This window comes from Delphinapterus leucas, chromosome X (genome assembly GCF_059928025.1).
Source record: "Delphinapterus leucas isolate spDelLeu-1000000601 "Yukka" chromosome X, BTC_Dleu_Yukka2, whole genome shotgun sequence".
NCBI classification, from domain to species: Eukaryota; Metazoa; Chordata; class Mammalia; order Artiodactyla; family Monodontidae; genus Delphinapterus; species Delphinapterus leucas.
Genome location: NC_143150.1, coordinates 44309645 through 44331971, shown reverse-complemented (window position 1 = coordinate 44331971; position 22327 = coordinate 44309645). Strand labels below are relative to the sequence as shown.

General features: G+C 40.3%; 1 protein-coding gene across 6 annotated transcripts in view; it reads left to right on the top strand.

Annotated features, from left to right (window-relative positions):
* Nucleotides 1–7758: 7758 nt before the first annotated feature.
* Nucleotides 7759–22327, top strand: part of ARMCX5 (armadillo repeat containing X-linked 5) — a 149686-nt gene continuing 135117 nt past the window's right edge. For 3 of the 6 annotated variants that reach the window (XM_089904261.1, XM_089904260.1, XM_089904256.1), the window contains exons 1-3: nucleotides 7759–7861; nucleotides 8083–8141; nucleotides 10135–12067. In XM_089904261.1, coding sequence (XP_089760387.1) covers nucleotides 10637–12067 — 1431 coding nt within the window. In that variant the 5' untranslated portion in view covers nucleotides 7759–7861; nucleotides 8083–8141; nucleotides 10135–10636. Of the gene's footprint in view, nucleotides 7862–7883; nucleotides 7980–8082; nucleotides 8142–9708; nucleotides 9789–10134; nucleotides 12068–22327 lie in introns of those variants that run through there. The other 3 variants (XM_089904258.1, XM_089904259.1, XM_089904257.1) reach the window with 3 other exon arrangements.

The window sequence follows — 22327 nt, the reverse complement described above, 5'->3', positions numbered from 1 at the left end:
GACAGTAACACAATCATAGTAGGGGACTTTAACATCCCACTTTCATCAATGGACAGATCATCCTAAATGAAAATAAATAAGGAAACACAAGCTTTAAATGATACAATACACATTATGGACTTCATCGATATTTAAAGCACATTCCATCCAAAAACAACAGAATATAATTTCCTCTCAAGTGCTCATGGAACATTCTCCAGGATAGTTCATATCTTGGATCACAAATCAAGCCTTGGTAAATTTAAGAAAATTGAATCCATATCAAGTATCTTTTCCAACCACAGTGCTATCAGACTAGATATCAATTACAGGAAAAATTCTGTAAAAAATACAAACAAATGGAGGCTAAACAATACACTACTAAATAACCAAGAGATCACTGAAGATATCAAAGAGAAAATCAAAAAATACCTAGAAACATATGACAATGAAAACATGATGACCCAAAACCTAAGGGATGCAGCAAAAGCAGTTCTAAGAGGGAAGTGTATAGCAATACAACCCTACGTCAAGAAACAAGAATCATCACAAATGAACAACCTAACCTTACACCTAAAGCAAGTAGAGAAAGAAGAACAGAAAAACCCCAAAGTTAGCAGAAGGAAAGAAATCGTAAATATCAGATCAGAAATAAATGAAAAGGATATGAAGAAAATGATAGAAAAGATCAATAAAACTAAAAGCTGGTTCTTCGACAAGATAAACAAAATTGATAAATCATCAGCCAGACTCATTGAGAAAAAAGGGAGAAGACTTAAGCTAATAGAATTAGAAATGAAAAAGAAATAACAACTGATACTGCAGAAATTCAAAGGATCATGAGAGATTACTACAAGCAACTATATGCCAATATAATGCACAATCTGGAAGAAATGGACACATTCGTAGAAATGCACAACCTTCCGAGACTGAACCAGGAAGAAATGGAAAATATGAACAGACCAATCACAAGCACTGAAATTGAAACTGTGATTAAAAATCTTCCAACAAACAAAAGTCCAGGACCAGATGGCTTCACAGGCCAAGTCTACCAAACACTTAGAGAAGAGCTAACACCTATCCTTCTCAAACTCTTCCAAAATACAGCAGAGGAAGGAACACTCCCAAACTCATTCTACGAGGCCACCATCACCCTGATACCAAAACCAGACAAAGATGTCACAAAGAAAGAAAATTACAGGCTAATATCACTGATGAACATAGATGCAAAAATGCTCAACAAAATACTAGCAAACAGAATCCAACAGCACATTAAAAGGATCATACACCATGATCAAGTGGGGTTTAACCCAGGAATGCAAGGATTCTTCAATATACGCAAATCGATCAATGTGATACACCATATTAACAAATTGAAGGATAAAATCCATATGATCATTTCAATAGATGCAGAAAAAGCTTTTGACAAAATTCAACACCCATTTATGATAAAAATTCTCCAGAAAGTAGGCATAGAGGGTACGTACCTCAACATAATAAAATCCATATATGACAAACCCACAGCCAACATTGTTCTCAATGGTGAAAAACTGAAACCATTTCCATTAACATCAGAAACAAGACAAGGTTGCCCACTCTCACCACTATTATTCAACGTAGTTTTGGAAGTTTTAGCCACAGCAATCAGAGAAGAAAAAGAAATAACAGGAATCCAAATCAGAAAAGAAGAAGTAAAACTGTCACTGTTTGCAGATGACATGATACTATACATAGAGAATCCTAAAGATGCTACCAGAAAACTAGTAGAGCTAATCAATGAATTTGTTAAATTAGCAGGATACAAAATTAATGCAAAGAAATCTCTTGCATTCCTATACGCTAATGATGAAAAATCTGAAAGAGAAATTAAGGAGACACTCCCATTTACCATTGCAACAAAAAGAGTAAAATACCTAGGAATAAACCTACCTAAGGAGGCAAAAGACCTGTATGCAGAAAACTTTAAGACACTGATGAAAGAAATTAAAGGTGATATAAACAGATGGAGAGATATACCATGTTCTTGGATTGGAAGAATCAACATTGTGAAAATGACTCTACTACCCAAAGCAATCTACAGATTCAATGCAATCCCTATCAAACTACCACTAGCATTTTTCACAGAACTAGAACAAAAAATTTCACAATTTATATGGAAACACTAAAGACCCCGAATGCCAAAGCAATCTTGAAAAAGAAAAACAGAGCTGGAGGAATCAGTTTCCCTGACTTCAGACTATACTACAAAGCTACAGTAATCATGACAGTATAGTACTGGCACAAAAACAGAAATATAGATCAGTGGAACAGGGTAGAAAACCCAGAGATAAACCTATGCACATATGGTCAGCTTATCTTTGATAAAGGAGGAAAGAATGCACAATGGAGAAAATACAGCCTCTTCAACAAGTGGTGCTGGGAAAACTGGACAGCTACATGTAAAAGAATGAAATTAGAACATTCCCTAACACCATACAGAAAAATAAACTCAAAACGGATTAAAGACCTAAATGTAAGGCCAGACACTATCAAAGTCTTAGTGGAAAACACAGGCAGAACACTCTATGACAGAAATCACAGCAAGATCCTTTTTGACCCACCTCCTAGAGAAATGGAGATTAAAACAAAAATAAATAATTGGGTCCTAATGATACTTAAAAGCTTTTACACAGCAAAGGAAACCATAATCAAGATGAAAAGACAACCCTCAGAATGGGAGAAAATATTTGCAAACAAAGCAACTGACAAAGGATTAATCTCCAATATTTACAAGCAGCTCATGCAGGTCAATATCAAAAACACAAACAACCCAATCCAAAAATGGGCAGAAGACCTATATAGACATTTCTCCAAAGAAGCTATACAAATTGCTAACAAACACATGAACGGATGCTCAACATCACTAATCATTAGAGAAATGCAAATCAAAACTACAATGAGCTATGACCTCACACTGGTCAGAATGGCCATCATGAAAAACTCTACAAACAATAAATGCTGGAGAGGGTGTGACGAAAAGGGAACCCTCTTGCACTTCTGATGGGAATATAAATTGATACAGCCACAGTGGAGAATAGTATGGAGGTTCCTTAAAAAACTAAAAATAGACCTACCATGTGACCCAGGAACCCCCCTACTGGGCATATATCCTGAGAAATCCATAATTGAAAACGTGTCATGTAGTACAAGGTTAACTGCAGCATTATTTACAATAGGCAGGACATGGAAGCAACCTAAGTGTCCATCAACAGATGAATGGATAAAGAAGATGTGACACATATGTACAATGGAATATTACTCATCCATAAAAAGAAATGACATTGAGTTAGTTGTAGTGAGGTGGATGGATCTAGAGTCTGTCATACCGAGTGATGTAAGTCAGAAAGAGAAAAACAAATACCGTATGCTAACATATATATATGGAATCTAAAAAAAAAAAAAGGATCTGAAGAACCCAGCGGCAGGACAGGAATAAAGACACAGATGTAGAGAATGGACTTAAGGACACAGGGAGGGGGAAGCATAATCTGGGATGAAGTGAGAGAGTAGCATGGACATATATATACTACCAAATGTAAAATAGGTAGCTAGTTGGTAGCAGCCGCATTGCACAGGGCAATCAGCGCAGTGCTTTGTGACCACCTAGAAGGGAGGGATTGGGAGCGTGGAATGGAGATGCAAGAGGGAGGGGATATAGGTATATATGTATACGTATAGCTGATTCACTTTGTTATACAGCAGAAACTAACACACCATTGTAAAGCAATTTTACTCCAATAAAGATGTTAAAAATTATAAAAAAATAAATACTAAATAAATAAAATAAAATAGGAGAAATAATAGCGTGTTTTATGCTGCTGGAAAGATAACTGATTACAGTGAAATAAACATAATGAAATCATTTTTGGTGAAGATATGTTTATTTGTGTATGCATGTGTATGTGTGTGTCTGTGTAGACACAGACTGCCACTGATATGCCTGGAAGGATATATACCAAAATGTTAGCAGTATTTATCAGTGTTAGTATATGCAATACCTTTCCTAAAAGTTTTTCTTATAATTACCAATTTTTCTACTGTGAGCATATATAACTTAGGTAATAAAAAATAAGTTAAAGGATAGGGAAAATAGACATTCGCAGAAACTTCAATTTAAAAAATTGCAATAGGTGCAAAAAGAACCCAAAACAAACAAACAAAAAACAACAACAAAGGGCTTCTCTGGTGGCGCAGTGGTTGAGAGTTCGCCTGCTAATTCAGGGGACACGGGTTCGTGCCCTGGTCCGGGAAGATCCCACATGCCGCAGAGCGGCTGGGCCCGTGAGCTATGGCCGCTGAGCCTGTGCGTCCGGAGCCTGTGCTCCGCAACGGGAGAGGCCACAACAGTGAGAGGCCCGCGTACCACAAAAAAAAAAATTGCAATAGGACTTCCCTGGTGGCACAGTGGTTAAGAATCTGCCTGCCAATACAGGGGACATGGGTTTGAGCCCTGGTCTGGGAAGATCCCACATGCCATGGAGCAACTAAGCCCGTGTGCCACAACTACTGAGCCTGTGTGCCACAACTACGGAAGCCCACATGCCTAGAGACTGTGCTACATAACAAGAGAAGCCACCGCAATGAGAAGCCCGCACACTGCAATGAAAAGTAGCCTCTGCTTGCCGCAACTAGAGAAAGCCTGCACGCAGCAATGAAGACCCAATGCAGCCATAAATAAATAAATAAATAAAATTTTAAAAATGCAATAGAAAAGAAGTTAAATGATTTTCAGAACAAAGAACATTTCTAAAGCAGCATATGAACTCAGTTAAGAGTATAATCATGAGAACTATCTCACCATTCTTTGTTTCCTCCAATGGAAGGACCAAAATCTGGGACTACCCTAAAACAAAAAAGATGCCTAAAAAATAGAAAGCTTATCTTCCATAATCATTATTTTCAATGGCTACCCTTTCTGCTCTTTGGATATTTTCTATGTATCAAGAGTGCTGTTTCACATCACACTTCTATATGTATCCAGATACAGTCTCCTCGATGGAAAGCACAATTATCTTTAATAGTAGTAATAGTGCCCGTACAGCATTTATTATGGACTTACCCAGTAAAATAGATTGTGAATCTTACAGGAGAAATGTGTAGTTAAGGGCCTCTTGGAAGTTTGTCCTTCAAATTTGGAGGATAAACCATCTACCCTCGTTAATGCCATTTCAGAATTGGAAACATTTCTAAGACAACCAGTGGGCCTTTCTCACTGTCTTTTACTAACATGGTGGCCTGGTTTAGAATCTAAGTGTGTAAGTCTGAGGATTTGGAGCATTTCTAAGAATATGTGGTGTGTTTAAAATATCCTCTGATTATAAGGCATATTTTATTTAAGTTAAAATTTATTTTTGAATAGTTATTATAAATATGAGGTTAGAAATTCGAAAAGCACACACAAAAGTTCATACAAGTAAGCCTCCAAGTCTCTTTCACATATTTGTCTAACAATAGATTACCCTCCAAAAGAGGCAAGCCACTAACAATGTATAAGGATGCCAGTTTTCCCACCTTTTCTCCAATCCAATTTGTTTCCAAACTTCTTGTTCTTTGCCAATATGATTGATGAGAAACAATATATCATTGTAATTATAATTTTCACTTCTGTTATTATCAGTGAGATGAAAGATTTTCTCATATATTTAAGAAATGTTGATTTGTCTTTTTTATGAACAATCTGTTCATATATTTGCTTATTTTTCTACTGGATTGTTGGTCACTGGTCTTTATGATTTCATAGGGGTTTGCTATATATTAAGGAGCTTAGTAAGGCATAGTTTCAAGCATGAAAAGAAGACAGAAAAGGGGAAAAAAACCTATCAAATCTAAATTACGTGTATCCTCCCAAATGTTCATCGCAAAATGTGATATTTAGATTCTCCAGGTTTCTTTCCAAAATGTATTTTTAAAAAATCTTTGCTTCCTTCCTCCATTGAAAATTATACACAGAGCATCTCCCATATGGCAGACTCTAGGCTAAGCCTTGGGGTTACAGACATCAAAGACAAAGACAAACCTAGAGATAGGCCTAGATCTGCAAACAGCAGAAGGTGCCATGGAATTTTCATGACTCAATGGCCCCTCACTTTTTTCAACTTGGAATGGAAAATCAAAATATATATATATATATATATATATATATATATATATATATTCAGGGAGAATGAGCATATGCATTCATTAGGCAGGATGTAGTGGTGAGAGAAGTCAGGAGAGCAGCTAGGATCTCCCTTGAGAAGTGCATGGGTAGTGTCCCTTTTTCCTTAGAGAGGACAGTGAAGAGGAGCCAGGTGAGGCCCTACCTGGTGCCTGACACCTGGCTGTGGGGTGAGACAGGGAGGGTTGTCTGAGGCGCTGCGGGTTCTGACAGGGAAAGGCCCTCTTTCCTGGGCAACTGTGGGGATGGCGAAATGGCAAAGTGTGCTACCACTGTGACTGAGAAAATGGCAGTGTGGCAGAAAGAATGACAACACTGGCGCAGACAGGTGATTTGTTTCCTCAGGCCAGAGGTCTATCTAGGGCTGTCATCCCTTAGAAGAGGGGCAGTGGCTCGGCCTCCACGGGCGCCGCCTCCCACCTTCCTCCCCTCCGTGGTCCCAGAAACAGTGAAAGCAGAACTGGGGAGGGCTGCCCAGAACCTCCGGGGTGGTCTGGCCTCAAATCGCCTCTCCTCTTCCAGCCTCCTTTTCTGATATTTCCTCTACCTCATCTGACTTTTTGTGCAGGCAATATGGTGGGTCAGGCGTAAAAAGGGCCCCACAACGAGATAGTTTGGCATTTAATCCCTTCTCACTTTAGTGCTGCTTTCTTAACTCTCTTCCACTTCACCTTCCATTTTAGGTGACAAATAAGGAAACCCTGCGGTGGGGGTGTGGGGTGGGAGGTGGCTCAAGAGTACAAAGATATTTGAGATTCATCCTCTTCCATGAGTACAGAGTTGTTTTCCACATACCCATGCTCAGGCTCCTGCGTGTTTAGGTGCAGAAAATATCGTGGGCTGCAGGAGGGGAGGCAGGGCATAAGAATGCCTTATGTATACACCGGGGTAGTTTGGTATTAATATGCTTCTCTCCGTCCATCTGTGCTTTCCCTATATTCTCATCCCACCTTACCTTCGACTATTTCTGTGCAAGAAATACGGTAGGCAATAAGGGCGAGAAACTTAGAGGAGAAGAACAAGAAAAGACTAAGGTGTTTGATGTTGATCAGCAAGTCGGACCAGAGCAGCTTTCCAGACGCCCCGCCCCTGCCCTTTATTTCAAAAGGCTGATTGCTGAGAAGGGCGGTGTGAAGGGGCTTCTCTCATAAAGGTGACGCATAGTTTTTGGAATAGATCAGAATTTACCTTCCTCTTTCAGTCTTGAGCCTCCTTCCTCACCTTCTTACCTCGGCCCCCTCCCCCAACCCACCCACTACGGCAGGCCGCAGGCTTTGGAGAAGGGAATTTGTAACAACTATATTTTGGTATCCGTCCGCCTTATCAGGCCGAAGCGGATTCACTGATGTCACCTCCCGAAACCCGTATACATTTCAGTTCAGGGGAAAAGATTGTAGGTTTGGGGTGGAGGAGCTCCCTAACAGAGGGGAACTAATACCGAGACCCTTTGGTTTAGTCGGCTTCTCTCCGTCCAGCGCTGCTTTCTAAAAATCCAGACCCCGCCCCTGCCCACTCCAGTACCGAAACAGCCAGGGTAGGCGGAACGGAGCTCGCTGACAGAGAAAGCGGCGCTATGCAAGGCCTGGTATCACTCCGCTTCCGTGAGGCCGGATCGCCTTCAACTTCCCTAGAGCTGCTCGGTTTTGGTTCTGGGGACGTGGAGAGACAAAGTCTGCGGAGGAAAAGGTAGCTGTTAAGAGTCACTAGGAGCGGGTCCCTGAGGCGTCCTGGGGGCGGTAAGGAGAAGGAAATTCCAGAAAGTTACAGTCGTTTGCCAGTTACGGCCCTTTATCTGATAAAACAGGTATCTCGTCATGAATCTGCCGGGCCGGGCCAAACCCCAAACATAGTCGCCGCCATTGTCTCGTGTCCTTGTATCCGTCTGACTGTCCGTCCCTCTTTCTTAGGGTTCGGCACCCCTCGAGGCAAGGAAATGAGAAAACTGCCTCTCATCCAAGCAGAGCAGGTCAGTGAGAAGGCGGGCATTGCTTGGGAGTGTGGATATGGGTGTCAGAGATGAACGTGGGAGATGTGACTTGGTCATGGGGCGCGGGTGGTGAGAGGGAGAGAGGGACAGGGTTCATTTGAGCGGCACGCAATGATAAATTAAAAATGATCTGCCTCTTGCTAGCTTGATTTCCCGACACTGCCCTCCCCCCACCCACCATGTTTGGGGAGGGAAAGGAGTGTAGTAGCGGCTTCTAGCGGAGAAATGGTGGATTACATTAATAGGAGGAGGGGCTGCTGCTGTCTGTGAGAGCAGTGGTCTGGGGAGCCCTGGGAGGGAAAGAGTGTAAAAGGAGGTTGTAAGTGTTTGATAATCAAGGCCCTGGATTAGAAAAGGGTCTCCTGTCCTGGTTACTAGGCTAACTATTAATAACCAAGTCTCTCCCACTGTCTTTTCATTGGGTCGTTGAGTATGTATCATGCGTTTATATGTGTAGGTCTGTTTCTGCATTTGCGGTACTCTATGTTTCTGGAAAGACCGGTAGGGGGCAGTGAACCTCAAAGGGTATAAGAAAAAGAAAATTGGCTTAATTTCTGTAGAGAGGTCAGTGCTTGGATGTGGTAGATGGCTAAGACTAGAGCAGGTAGGAATCTAGGGGAAATTCCAGATCTCCTTTCTGCGAGCTTTCCAAACAGCCCTCCCTTATTCCCATTGTGTTGAAGAAAATGATAGGCTTTGGGGAGAAAAAGGAAACACAAGAACTTAGATGAAATTTGGAAATCATACTTTTCTTTGATTTCGAAGCCAATTTCCATGGTTTGAGCATTCCATCCCTACTAACACCACCACTATCTCGCAGCGATTTTCGAGTTGTCTCTGCAGGGGAATTGTCAGACTTTGAGAATGGAGCAGAGGAGCTTGGAGATTTGGGGGAGGGGAGGAAGAAAGAGAGAAATTTTTGGCAATCAGGTACTTGTATCCAGAAAGGATCAGTATCCTACGTACTGATCTCTACCAAGGGCTCGGTCTCCATTGTCTCTATTTATTTATTTAACTCTGCATTTGTGAATCTTTGCGTGTAGGTCTGTCCTTAGGTCTGTGGAACTCTCAGTTGTTGTGAAGGCTTGTAAATGGCAACCCAACTTGAAGCTAGGAAATAATGAAGAAGAGAAATGTGTCCTATATCTGTTTAGATTGGTGTCAGGGTAGAGTGATTGAGATAGAGAATTCTATCTCTTCTGTTTTGCCAGTTTACTAACCCGTTTGGTCCCCTGCTGATTTAGTTGGGAGCCTTCCTAAGCTTTGGGGGTATAGAAGGGTAATACCTGCTTTTATTACTTCCCACTTGGTTTTCCTATTCTTATGCTTCACCCCAGTCCATTTTTGAAACAGGGAAGTGCCAGGGCAGTCACTGAAGTGGAAAATGGTGGGAAACAGAGAGGAGGAGCAGTCCTGAAGCAGGCAATGGGGGAAGGGACCAGAAGGAGGGAAACACTAGACAAACTACATATATAGGGACCAGGGACCAAAGTCAGTCTACCAAGAGATCAGTTTCCAATCCTCCTGTTTGTTTATTTGTCCATAGATCTGCCTTTAGGTCTGCTGTAGGGCTTGTCATCATTGGAAGCAAGGAAAGGAGGAGAAAATTACTCCAGATCAGAGAAGGTTAGTGTATGTGGAGACTTCCTCAGTAGACCTGTAGGATGAAGTAGTGGAGATCTGCTTGGGTGTGGTAGGGGTAGAGAGCCAGTCTAGGGAATCTTCAGTCTCTCACTCCCATTCAGCTTTTCCACTCTCCATACTCTGTTTTGTGTCTGGAAAAAAGATCGGTTGCAACTACAGTAGTTGCGACTACAGGAGGGAGCATGAAATGAAGGGAGAAGGAGTTTGCTAATTATCTACCTTTTACACTTAGCACTGAATTTTCATACTTTCCTGTCTCTCTGTGCTAATCAACATGAGCAAAAAGTTGGAAAAGACTCAAAGCCCCATTTCCTTCCTCCACCCCTAGGTCCAACTTCAGTGGCAGATCTGGTGGCCTTGGAGTGGCTGAAGACCACCACCCTCCACAGGGCTGCACTCAGGCACACAGCCATCCTTCCTTTCCCTGAGTGAGCTTCCTCTGCACGTTGTTTATATCACTGGCAGAGCCTATAGTTGGAAAGGGGGCTGAGTGACAACTGGACTTTGTATGAAAACACCAACTTGGGAGAGACCTTCAGTCAAGGCTGAGACGGGGGTGGGGATACATAACTTGGCCTTGCCTTTAACTTGGATCATGACTGGCTTCAAGGCTAAGGCAAGGGCAGAGGAGGGGCTGGGGCTGGCCTGAAAGCTGGAATCTGTGGCCCTGCCAACACTAGAGCCAAGGCTAAGATCCATGCCAAGGCAGTGGCTGAGGCAGAATCGGAAACAGGACCAGTGACCCAGGCCAAGCCTGGGGATGGAGCAATGGCCAGGATACAGGCAGTGACCTACGCTGAGGCCGTGCCTTGACAAGGGAAGTGAGCAAGATGGAAGCTAAAACTAAGACTAGAGTTATGGCTGAGACTAAGGCAGACCCCCCTACAGAACCTGGTATAGTGTCCGAAACCAAGTCAAAGGCCATGCCTATGTCCAGGGTCAGTGCTGTGACCAAGTATGAAGTCAAGGCTGGTGCTGGAAGTGAAGTCAATATCAGGTCCTTTGCTAAGGCTGATGATAAAGACAATATTGGGTCCAGGTCCCAGAGAAGGAGAGAGGCCAGCATCAAGTTGAGGGTGGGGGACAGAGCTGGTATTGTAATTGAGTCCAGTGATGAGGCTGAAGAAAATGTCTGCTCTTGGTTTTGGACTGGAGAAGAGCCTAGTGTAGGATCCTGGTTCTGGCCTGAAGAAGAGACCCCTTTTCAAGTGTATAAGCCTCCACGTAAGATCCAGGAAAAGCCCAAGCCCAAGCCCAAACCCGAACTTACTATAAAGCAAAAAGCGGCAGCATGGTCAAGGGCCAGGTTTTGTGTCCTAGTCCCAGTAGAGGGAGGGGAGCGATCCTTGCCTCCAGAAGGGAACTGGACTCTGGTTGAGACCTTGATTGAAACTCCTCTGGGGATTCGGCCTCTGACCAAGATCCCACCCTATAATGGGCCTTACTTCCAGACCTTAGCTGAGCTCAAAAAACAGGTTAAGTATAGGGAAAAGTATGGGCCCAATCCAAAAGCCTGCCGCTGCAAATCACATGTTTTTAGTTTAGAGCCTAAAGAGTTTGATAAACTCGTTGCCCTACTTAAGTTAACTAAGGATCCTTTCATTCATGAAATAGCTACAATGATAATGGGTATCAGTCCTGCTTATCCATTTACCCAAGATATAATTCATGATGTAGGTATTACTGTTATGATTGAAAACTTGGTCAATAATCCCAATGTTAAAGAACACCCTAGAACTTTAAATATGGTGGATGACAACTCTGAGTCTTCTGGAGAACCAAAAACAGGAGAGTCATATGTAAACCAAGTTTGTAAGGACATAATCACTTTTCCTTTGAACTCCCCTGAGCAACTGGCTGGACTAAAATTATTAGTGCAGCTGAGTGTAAAATTTGAGGACCACCATATGATTGTCAATTACATTCCAGATTTCCTCACCTTGTTAAACAAGGGAAGTGGCAAAACCAAGTTTTATGTTTTAAAAGTGTTTTCGCGCTTGTCTAAAAATCAAGCCAATACAAGAGAACTGATCAGTGCCAAAGTACTGTCATCATTGGTTGCGCCGTTTAACAAAAATGAGTCAAAGGCCAATATTCTTAATATCATTGAAATATTTGAGAATATAAATTTCCAATTCAAAAAGAAGGTGAAGCTATTTACCAAGGAAGAGTTCACTAAATCTGAACTTATTTCCATATTCCAGGAAGCAAAACAGTTTGGTCAGAAACTACAAGACTTAGCAGAGCACAGTGATCCTGAGGTGAGAGAGAAAGTTATACGATTAATACTCAAACTCTGAATAGCCGTATGTTCTCACAAAGCCTTGAATAATTTTTTGGTGTTGTAATATGAAATGAATGCATATTATAAGTTCAATATTTATGCCATCTGTGCTGATTGAAGGAGCCAGTTTTATGGATACCAAATGATCTTGAGAGCTTGAATGTTTGTTGATTTTTACTGTGCTATATAAATTAAGATATTTTTAGTATTTCTGCAATATGACCTAATAATGAACTTATTCATCCTGAGTAAACTATACTTCTGTGCTTTATATTGACATAAGTGTATTCATTTAATACTTCATTTACATGTAAATAAAGTTGCATGCTAAAACTGGTGAAAACATTGTCCTAGTTCTTCAGTTGAAGTCTAGTCAGAGGGATAAAGCACAAGTAACAGAATAATAAAGAGCACTGTCTGCGTCTGTAGTGGGGTACAAACAAAACAAGTTTATATTGAAAGATCATTTAGTTTCAGCATGTTCAAAGAGTAGAATCACTCTGTACACAAGAAGACAGGACTGTGCTACTGGCTGACATCTGGGCAGACCTGGGGAAAGGGGTGAAGACATAGACTTAGGAGTAAAGGAACACAGATGCTTTCATTCCAGTTTGAGTCCCAGAACTTGTGCTCAGCCTTTCACATAAGATGTCTTATCAGGATATCTTGAAGCTTTTTAACCTCCAGGAAAATTCCTGGTTTTCATTCCCATTTAGCAAAGCCATGGAAGTGTGGTTCTAAAAGGACCTACTCCCACTGTACCCTCAACATCCAGGTGCCCCATCTTGGGGTACCAAGTTTACTGCTTCATCTGAGGCTCCCCCACTCCCCGTATTCCTGGGTCTCAGAGGAGGGCCTTTCTAGGGTCTAACCAAAAAAATTGCTTCATAGAAAATCTCATTTGCCCCATCTTTATGACTGTTTGCTCTCATATTTACTTTTGTTTGCTGACCAATGCTTTGGACTTGGTGATTTGCACCTATGCTTGATGACAGTGCCCTGTTTGTGCTGATCCCTTTTGATTAGAGCTCAGCTCTATGAGGCAGCCACAGGAGACCAAAGTCCTTTAGGAGTGTGTGGTTAGGAAGAAATTACTTCCCCTAATCCCACTATCCTATTTATTTGTACAGTTTACAGAGCTGAAGCCATGTTGTCTATACTACCTCAGCTCCTCCTGTTTATACCTAACAAAAGCTAAGTTCTGGTTAAGAGTTTGTGGCATAGAATGCCAGAGTTTAGATTGGGATCTGGGGTCACCTCTGCCTCTCCTACCCTCTGTCTCCTTTGCTGTTATCATTCCTCTTTCCTTAACTGCCCAGAATTGGGAAATTGGGTATTGAGAAATACAGTGTACAATTACTGGTCTTTCTATTGAGCTTCTTCTCTCTCCTAACTTTTTATGTGTTTGGGGGAAGGCCTAAACCTACAAATCTCAACAAGGTGTCATGTACCCCTAGTTTTAGCAGCTATCTTTAGTTTAATTTCTGTTGAGGTCAAATCTGAATCTACCTTCTGTATATCTAGGAGTTAAAATGAAAGACAACCAGCCACATTTGTGCATTAAGGGTGAAAAAATGTAGGTAGGCTTTTTGCAACATACAGTTGCAACTTAGATGATTTTTGGCATTCTTTATAACTTGGTTTTTAATCCACAAAACTCCCATAGTCTGGAATTCTAGCTGTGGGTACTGCTTTCAGAATTGGGGATCTTCGCAGTACAATTGGACCAGACCCTTTGGAAATATTCTGTGTCTCAAATGCCCTGTGGAGCACACACTTAATCAGTTGATGGCTGTGAAATTTTCCATTAGTTAAAGAGAAGGGTGAGTTTGGGGTATATAGGTATTGTATCAAAGCAAGAAGCTGATGGTCTGTCCTTGAGTATGAATTATGGAAGACAGAGTCAGTTCCCAAATTGTTTCTGGGGTGTACTCAAAGTCAAAACCCCATTGCTCATCTCTTGTTTCATGTCCTTTTCTGGAAAAATAATTCAGGCAAGCCCATGTAGTATCAGGGCTGATCCAGATGTTACTTGTCTCAATATGTTGCTGGCTGGGGGTAAAAATCAGTGTAGATTTCTCATCTTTCCTGTCATCAAGTAAAGCAGGAAATCTTCCTGCAACACAACTGGACTATTAGCACCTACCGATCCTTTGCTGGGCCCTCAATTTTATTTATTTATTTATTTATCTATCTATCTATCTATCTATTTATTTATTTATTTACCCACCCTCAATTTTAAATGAGGAACTTTCAGGGGAATCCATCTATAAAATATCACCAAATTCCCTAGCAAGTCTTTCAAGGCTCTATATCCTTCAGCATATTTTCATTGTCCCCATTATATCCCACCTGCATTCAAGCCACATGGGACTTCAGGCTCTCTGAAGCACCTTAGGTGAGAAATCCTCATCCAGAACTAATGATTCATCCCTCAGTGAGCCAGTGACCAAGTACAAAAAAGCTTTTAGAGGAGGGGCACACTATCATTCTTCAGTTTTCATAACAGATAATTTCTTCTGAGTCAAAACTAGTCTGGTGTGAAAAACAAAAACTTCTGTGGCTGTCACCCCTTGGTGTATAAATCTCAAGTGGATAAGAAACAAGAGGAAATGGCTCAAAGGTTGTGCCTTTTCCATTTGAGCCTCCTGTTAAAGTAATGTCATTTTTCTGGTATACCAAGAACAATGGTAGGAACTTTTATAATTTACATAAATCCATTAATGTCATTATATATATAGTAAAGTTTTGAAATACAATATTAAAATTACCAAAGATAGCCTAGATGAACAACTCTATTAAGTGAAAAGCTTTACAATTAATTCCCTCTCCCTTTCTCTTCATTCTGCAAGAAACCCATGGCTCCACTATACAGAAAAATATATTTTCTTTCTGGGACTGTTGTGGCCACCCCTCAGAGACAGAATACACTATCACCCCAGATTTGGTTCAGATGCCGATACTGATGATGTCACACACATACACACACCAAGACAGAATTAAAAGTTATTACTCAGTAATGAGTGTGTGTATCTTCTTTGTCCATTCATCTATTGATGGACATCTAGGTTGTTTCCACATCTTGGCTATTCTAAATAATGCCGCAATGAGTATAGGGGTGCATATATCTTTTCAAATTAGTGTTTTTGTTTTCTTCGGGTAAATACTCAGAAGTGGAGTTGCTGGATGGTATGCTAGTTCTATTTTTAATTTTTTGAGGAACTTCCATACTGTTTTTTCCATAGTGGCTGCACCAATTTACATTCCCACCAACAGTGCATGAGGGTTCCCTTTTCTCCACATCCTCGCCAACATGTTACTTCTTGTCTTTTTGATAATAGCCTTTCTAACAGGTATGGGGTGATATTGTGGTTTAGACCTGCATTTCCCTGATGATTAGTGATGTTGAGCATCTTTTCATGTGTCTATTGGCCATCTGTCTGTCTTCTTTAGAGAAATGTCTATTCAGGTTCTCTGCCCATCTTTTAATTGGATTGTTCATTTTTCTTTTTTTATATTGAGTTGTGTGATTTCTTTATAATTTGGATATTAACCTCTTATTGGACATATCATTTGCAATTATTTTCTGCCATTCAGTAGGTTGTCTTTTTGTTTTGTTGATGGTTTGCTAAGTGAAATAAATCAGACAGAGAAAGACAAGTACCATATGAGCTCACTTACATGTGGAATCTAAAAAACAAAACAAACAAAACAAAATGGAAACAGTGGGAGTTCCTTGGTGGCCTAGTGGTTAGGATTCTGGGATTTCAGTGCTGTGGCCCAGGTTTAATTCCTGGTCAGGGAACTGAAATCCCGTAAACTGCATGGCCAAAAAAAAAAAAAAGAAAAAGAAAACAAAAAGAAACCCTGGAAAAACATGAACAGACTTACAGATACAGGGAGCAAATATGTGGTTGCCAGAGGGGAGGGGAGTGGGGATTATGGGACAGTAGATGAAGAGGATTAAGAGATAACAAACTTTCAGTCATAAAATAAGTCATGGAGATGTAATATACAGCATAAAGAATAGAGTCAATAATACTGTAATAATTTTGTATGGTGACAGATGGTTACTGGACTTGTAGTGATCATTTCTTAATGTACTTAATTGTTGGATCACTATGTTGTACACCTGACACTAACATAATATTGTCTCAACTATACTTTAATAAAAATAAATGAATAAATAAAATACACTGGAATAAAAACAAGGAATAACAAACCAAAAATGCAATAATACTGGCATTTAAAAAATTATTTGACTTTATGTTTTAGAGCAGTTTTAGGTTTATAGAAAAATTAAGCAGATAGTACAGAGAGCTCCCCTATACTACTACTTCTTTTTTTTTTTTAAGGGGACTCAGTATATAGTGTAGACATTGCCCTCCATTCTTTTTTTCTTAATTAATTAATTTATTTATTTATTTTTGGCTGTGTTGGGTCTTCGTTTCTGTGCAAGGGCTTTCTCTAGTTGTGGCAAGCGGGGGCCACTCTTCATCGCAGTGCACGGGCCTCTCGCTATCACGGCCTTTCTTGTTGCGGAACATAGGCTCCAGACGCGCAGGCTCAGTAGTTGTGGCTCACGGTCCTAGTTGCTCTGCGGCATGTGGGATCCTCCCAGACCAGGGCTCGAACTCATGTCCCCTGCATTGGCAGGCAGATTCTCAACCACTGCGCCACCAGGGAAGCCCTATGCTACTACTTCTTCTCCACCACCTCCTTTCCCTACACACAGTTTCCCATGTTATTAGCCTCTTGCATTAGTGTGATATATTTGTTACAGTTGATGAATGAATATTGATACATTATTACTAACTAAAGTCCTTAGTGTATATTAGGGTTCACCCTTTGTATTGTACATTTCTATGGTTTTTAGAAACTTATGGTAAAATAACATATAAGGTTTGCCATTTTAACCAATTTTATGTGTATAGTTCAGTGACATTAAGTACATTTACACTGTCATTTAACCATCATCAATATCAATCTCCAGAACTTTTTTTTATCATCCCAAACTGAAACTCTGTATCCATTAAACAATAACTTCCCACTACCCACTCTGATCAGGCCCTTGTGAGCACTATTCTATTTTCTATCTCTACAAATTTGACAAATCTAGATACAATGTATCTAGAATGTATCTATAATATTTGTTACTTTGTGTCTGTCTGGCTGTTTCATATAGCATAATATTTTCAAAGTTTATCCTTGTAGCATGTATCAAAATTTTACTTCTTTTTAAGACTGAATAACATTTCATTGTTTGTATATACCACATTTTGTTTATCTATACATCTGTCAATGGACATTTTGGTTGTTTCCAATTTTTGGCTGTTGTGAATCATGCTGCTAAGAACATTGGTGGTAAAAATACCTGTTTGAGCCCTTGCTTTCAATTATTTTGGGTAAATAACTGGAAGTGGAATTGTTACATCATATGGTAATTCTATGTTTAATCATTTTGAAGAACTGACATACTGTTTTCCACAGTGGCTGAATCATTTTTCATTCACATCAAAAATGCACATGGGTATCAATTTCTCCACATCCTTGCCAACATTTGTTATTTTCTGTGTTTTGATAATACCCGTCTTAATGTGTGTGAGGTGGTATCTCATGGTTTTGCTTTGTATTTCCCTAATGACTAGTGATGTTGTGCATCTTTTCATGTGCTTATTGGCCATTTACATATCTTCTTTGAAAATAATGTCTATTTGAGGCCTTTGCCCTTAAAAATAAATCCTTAAAAATAGGGTTGTTTGACTTTTTTGTTATTGTTGTTAGGTTTTAGGAGTCCTTTAAATATTCTTGATATTAATCCATTATCATATATTATGATTTGCAAGTATTTTCTCCCATTCTATGGCTTGCCTTTTCACTGGTCTTGAAAGGGTCTTTTGATGCACATAAGTTTTTAATTTTGACAAAGTCCAATTTATCTTTTTTTATGTTTTGGTGTCCTATCCAAGAAATCATTGCCAAACTCAATGCCATAAAGTTCTTTCCTATGTTTTCTTCTAAGAGTTTCAAAATTTTAGCTCTTGAGTTTGTCATTGATCCATTTTGAGTTAATTTTGGTATGTGGTATAAGGTAAAGCTCCAAATCCATTCTTTTGCATGTGGATATCAGTTTTCCCAATACCATTTCTTGAAAAGAATGTCCATTTACCATTGAATGATCTTGGTACCCTTGTCAAAAATCATTTGGCCACATATGCAAGGGTTTATTTCATGGCTCTTTATTCTGTTTCACTGGTTTATATGTCTATCTTTATGTTGGTACCATACTGTTTAGATTGCTGTAGTTATTGTAGTAAGCTTTCTGTGATGTTGTGATATATAAGTAATATAATTGGTCATTCAGAGGACCAAAATATACTTCTCATATATATTTGGTCTCTATCCATGGTTCCTGGCTCACAGCTCCTGAAACCTTTGAAATTTCCTGAATGATAAGAACAATGGGAGCCATTTTGTCATAATATGTGGTCTCTTGTCCTCAGTTTCTAAAATCCACTTCAGAGCCATTATGGTGAAACAGGTGTTTTATTACTCATAACAAGCCTTTTTCCACCACAACTGGGTTTATGTTAATGAGGTGACTTTTGGAAAGCACCAAAGATGGTGTCTGTCGCCGGAGGAACCAACTCTGTGATTAGAAGGTCGTAATATTCAGTCGAAACCCCTCCTATTACTTCCTGGGAGGGGAGAGAGGCTAGAAGTTGAATCAACCACCAATGGCCAATGATTTAATCAATCATGCTTATGTAATGAAGCCTCCGTAAACACCCAAAATGATGGGGTTTGGAGAGCTTCTGAGTTGGAGAACATGGGGAGATTCTGGGACAGTGGAGCATTGGGAGAGTGCATGGAAGCTCTGTACCCATTCTCCATACCTTGCCCTATGTATCCATCTGGCTGTTTCTGAATTACATCCTTTGGTAATAAACCAGTAATCTGGTAGGTAAAATGTTTCTCTGAATTCTGTAAGCCACTCTAGCAAATTAATTGAAATCAAGGAGGAAGCCGTAGGAACCTCTAATTTATAGCCAGGTGGTAGCTGTCTAGCCGTACAGGTAGCAACCTGGATTCACAGTTGGCATCTGAAGTCCAAGGAGGGAGTCGTGGAAACCTCCAATCTGTAGTTGGTCGGTCAGAAGCACAAGTAACAACCTGGGCTTGAGATTGACATTTGAAGTGGAGAGCAGTCTTGTGGGACTGAGCCCCTGACCTGTGGACTCTGATGCTCTCTCTGGGTAGATAGTGTCATAATTAAGTTTAATCCTAGGACACCTTGCTGGCATTTGAGAATTGTTGTTGTTGTAGGAAACTATCTTCCCCCCAACACCCCGACACACACACATTGGAATTGGGTTCAGAACCACTTTAGTTGGTGTCAGAGAAGTGGGATTTGCTAGAAAGCCCTGGCTCACATAAACATGTAGTTTGGGAAAAGAAAGGATGAAAGGGTGGGGGTTGAGGAACCTTTGATTCATGATCGTGCATGGTATGGAGCAACAGCTGTGCTACAATCCATTACTAAGGGTAAAAGTTACCAATGGAATTTAGGGATAGATCTGTTGATGAAAAATTGACAGTCTAAGAAAGAAATAGAAAATTTTATTTGAGACAACCTGAGGATTATAACTAGGAAGGCAGACTTTCAGAAAGCTCTGAGGACTGTTCCACCTGTTAGAGGTCAAAGTACAGTTATATACATTTTTGAGACAAAGGATTATATATCAAGTGATGTATTGACAGTTTACACAATCCGGATCTGCATGTACAAAGTGAGTAGGGGGCCATCATGACCCCTTACAAGATTAAGAAGGAAGGTTATCTCCTAGGGAGGTCTGGTTAGTGCAGATGCACAATACACACTAGGGGAGAGGGAGGAAGCCCAAAGGGGCAGAGAAAAAGTTTATGTTTAAATTTTTCTTGTCTTGCCATTAAATATGAATTTTATTTCATCAACTCCAACTCCTGGGGAGTTGTCTCACTGGATGAATAAGGAAATGCAGACTAATAAGAAAGAGGTAAAATATACAATCCCTTGGTAATTGTTATCTGTTAATAGCTAAACTAAAAGTAAAAGAGTTCTGGATCAGACCCTGATGCTAGACCAAGCTCAGATTTCAGTGAGTCTGAGCTTCAGCCACTAGCCTCACAGCTGCCCCCACTCCAAGGTAAAAATTATGCAGGGCCAACAGAAAGTACCTCTAAAACCTCTGGTCACCAAGAAGGTAGTCATTGTAGGGTGAGGGAAAAACCAAGAAACTATTGAAACCAGAGGATATAGTGTGAAAGAGTTGTTTTATTTGGTAGATTGATATCATCAGTTTACTGAGGAACCTTTACTGAAATAAGTTGTGAGTGACTAATTTAGGAGCTGTATCTTTGGTTTTGAGTGCTGCAGAATGAAAGAGCATGTTTGGGTTGGTACAGGTTGCACAGATGACTATAGAACAATCACAGATGGCTATGTGTGATCCAGACACACAGGAGGTTATTTCTGAAGGAACAACTAGCCTGGTGGATGGTATAAAGACCACTGTAAGGTCTGTTTACCCTGAGAAGGGGGCTGTCCATCTTCCTCTATGAATGCCAAGCGGAACACCCCAGATGAAGCAGCTGATATGCTTTGTACGCAAGCCATGCGGGACTGGCTTTATGATGACCAGGATATTCACCCAATGAATATACTTGTTATCCAGGTCATGGTAGATGCTGTGGTTAAAGGGCTTCTTTTACATGGATACCCCATTGTAACCTTACTGCTGCAAAACCGAGGGATAGTTCAAGAAGCCTTATGGAATTTGCTGTCTCAGCTTCCCCTCATGGTCTTATAGATGCTAATAAAAATATTAGGTTATTAACAAGAGAATGGAGACAGCAGAGGAGAGAATCAAGAGAATAGTTTTAGCAGGGTAGGAAATTTTAAACAGTTGTTAAGGAATAAGGTGAATAAAGCAAATGTTGATAGGAGTGGAACAAAGAAGAAAGAAAAAGGAGAGTCATGGGACTCATCCCAGCAGGGTGGAAATCTTTAGATGATAATTAAGAAGCAGAGTGAATAAAACAGATCTTGGTGGGCTTAAAACAGAGATTTTAATACAGCAGTACTAAAGGACTTGCTGGCCCCCCAACATTAAAGGGCCCCAAAGAAGTCAGCTCTGTTTACCACAATTTGGAGAAATTTTGAAAGCCAGAAAGCAGAAATTACAATGAGAGATCTGACCAATCACTTAGGGCAAGGGGTAAGACAATTAATATAAGATTGACAAATCTTATATTTATATAAGATTTAAGATATATAAGACTTTATATAAGTCTTATACATAAGACTTTATATGACTTATAGAGTCCTTTGGCTCTACCCCTTCCTAAGGATCCAAAACCTTTTGCACAAGCTTGGGTAAAATAGTCGGGGTGAAGAAAAGTTTCCAGGACTCCTTGATACAGGAATCCTGTGAACTGTGGTACCAAAATCCATTGGTGAAACCTTGACTCGGGCTACAGTTCAACTGAGAGAACATAAAAGTGTAACGGTTAATTAAATTATGAAAGTTGGAATGTTACCTGAATGTTTTCTGGGAATGGAAACCATGTCTGGCTGGGGAACACCTCCCTTACCTAGTATTGTAAAACCAAAACCTGTTGATGAAGTCCTAGTGGAGGCTACCGTTAGGAATGTAAGGGTTGATGAAATTAAGGTAAAAGTTTGTAGGAGAATTGGCATATTTAAACAGGTTTTATGTGAAGTGGTTGCATCTTTTTTTTTCTTTTTTTACCTGATTGTATTGTGGGGATGGACATTATAACTGACTGGTGAATGTTTCCCATACCTAGTATTATAAATAGAAGGCATGTAAATCTACCCTTCAAGCAGTTTTAATTGGACGTGCTAAATGGGAACCAGTAAGATTGCCCGAGCCAAAACAGCGTGGAGTAGAGGCTGAGGTGCTGGTAGGCTGTGTGATAGCCCTATGTGAGGCATGGAATAGACTGGGGCATATGGCAAGAGCTGTGAGCACCTCGACAACTACTGGCACTTTGGACTGGAGAATTTCCATTTGAGGGGCATTTACTACCTTGCAATCAGTGATTAATTGAAGCTACCCTTAAGACTGTGACTGAAGGACATAAAGTGATCTTGAAACTTGAAATAGCCATAATATCTAGGATTATGGGGATGGCAGTGCCCAGAAGAGTTCCATAATAAAATGGAAATGGTTTA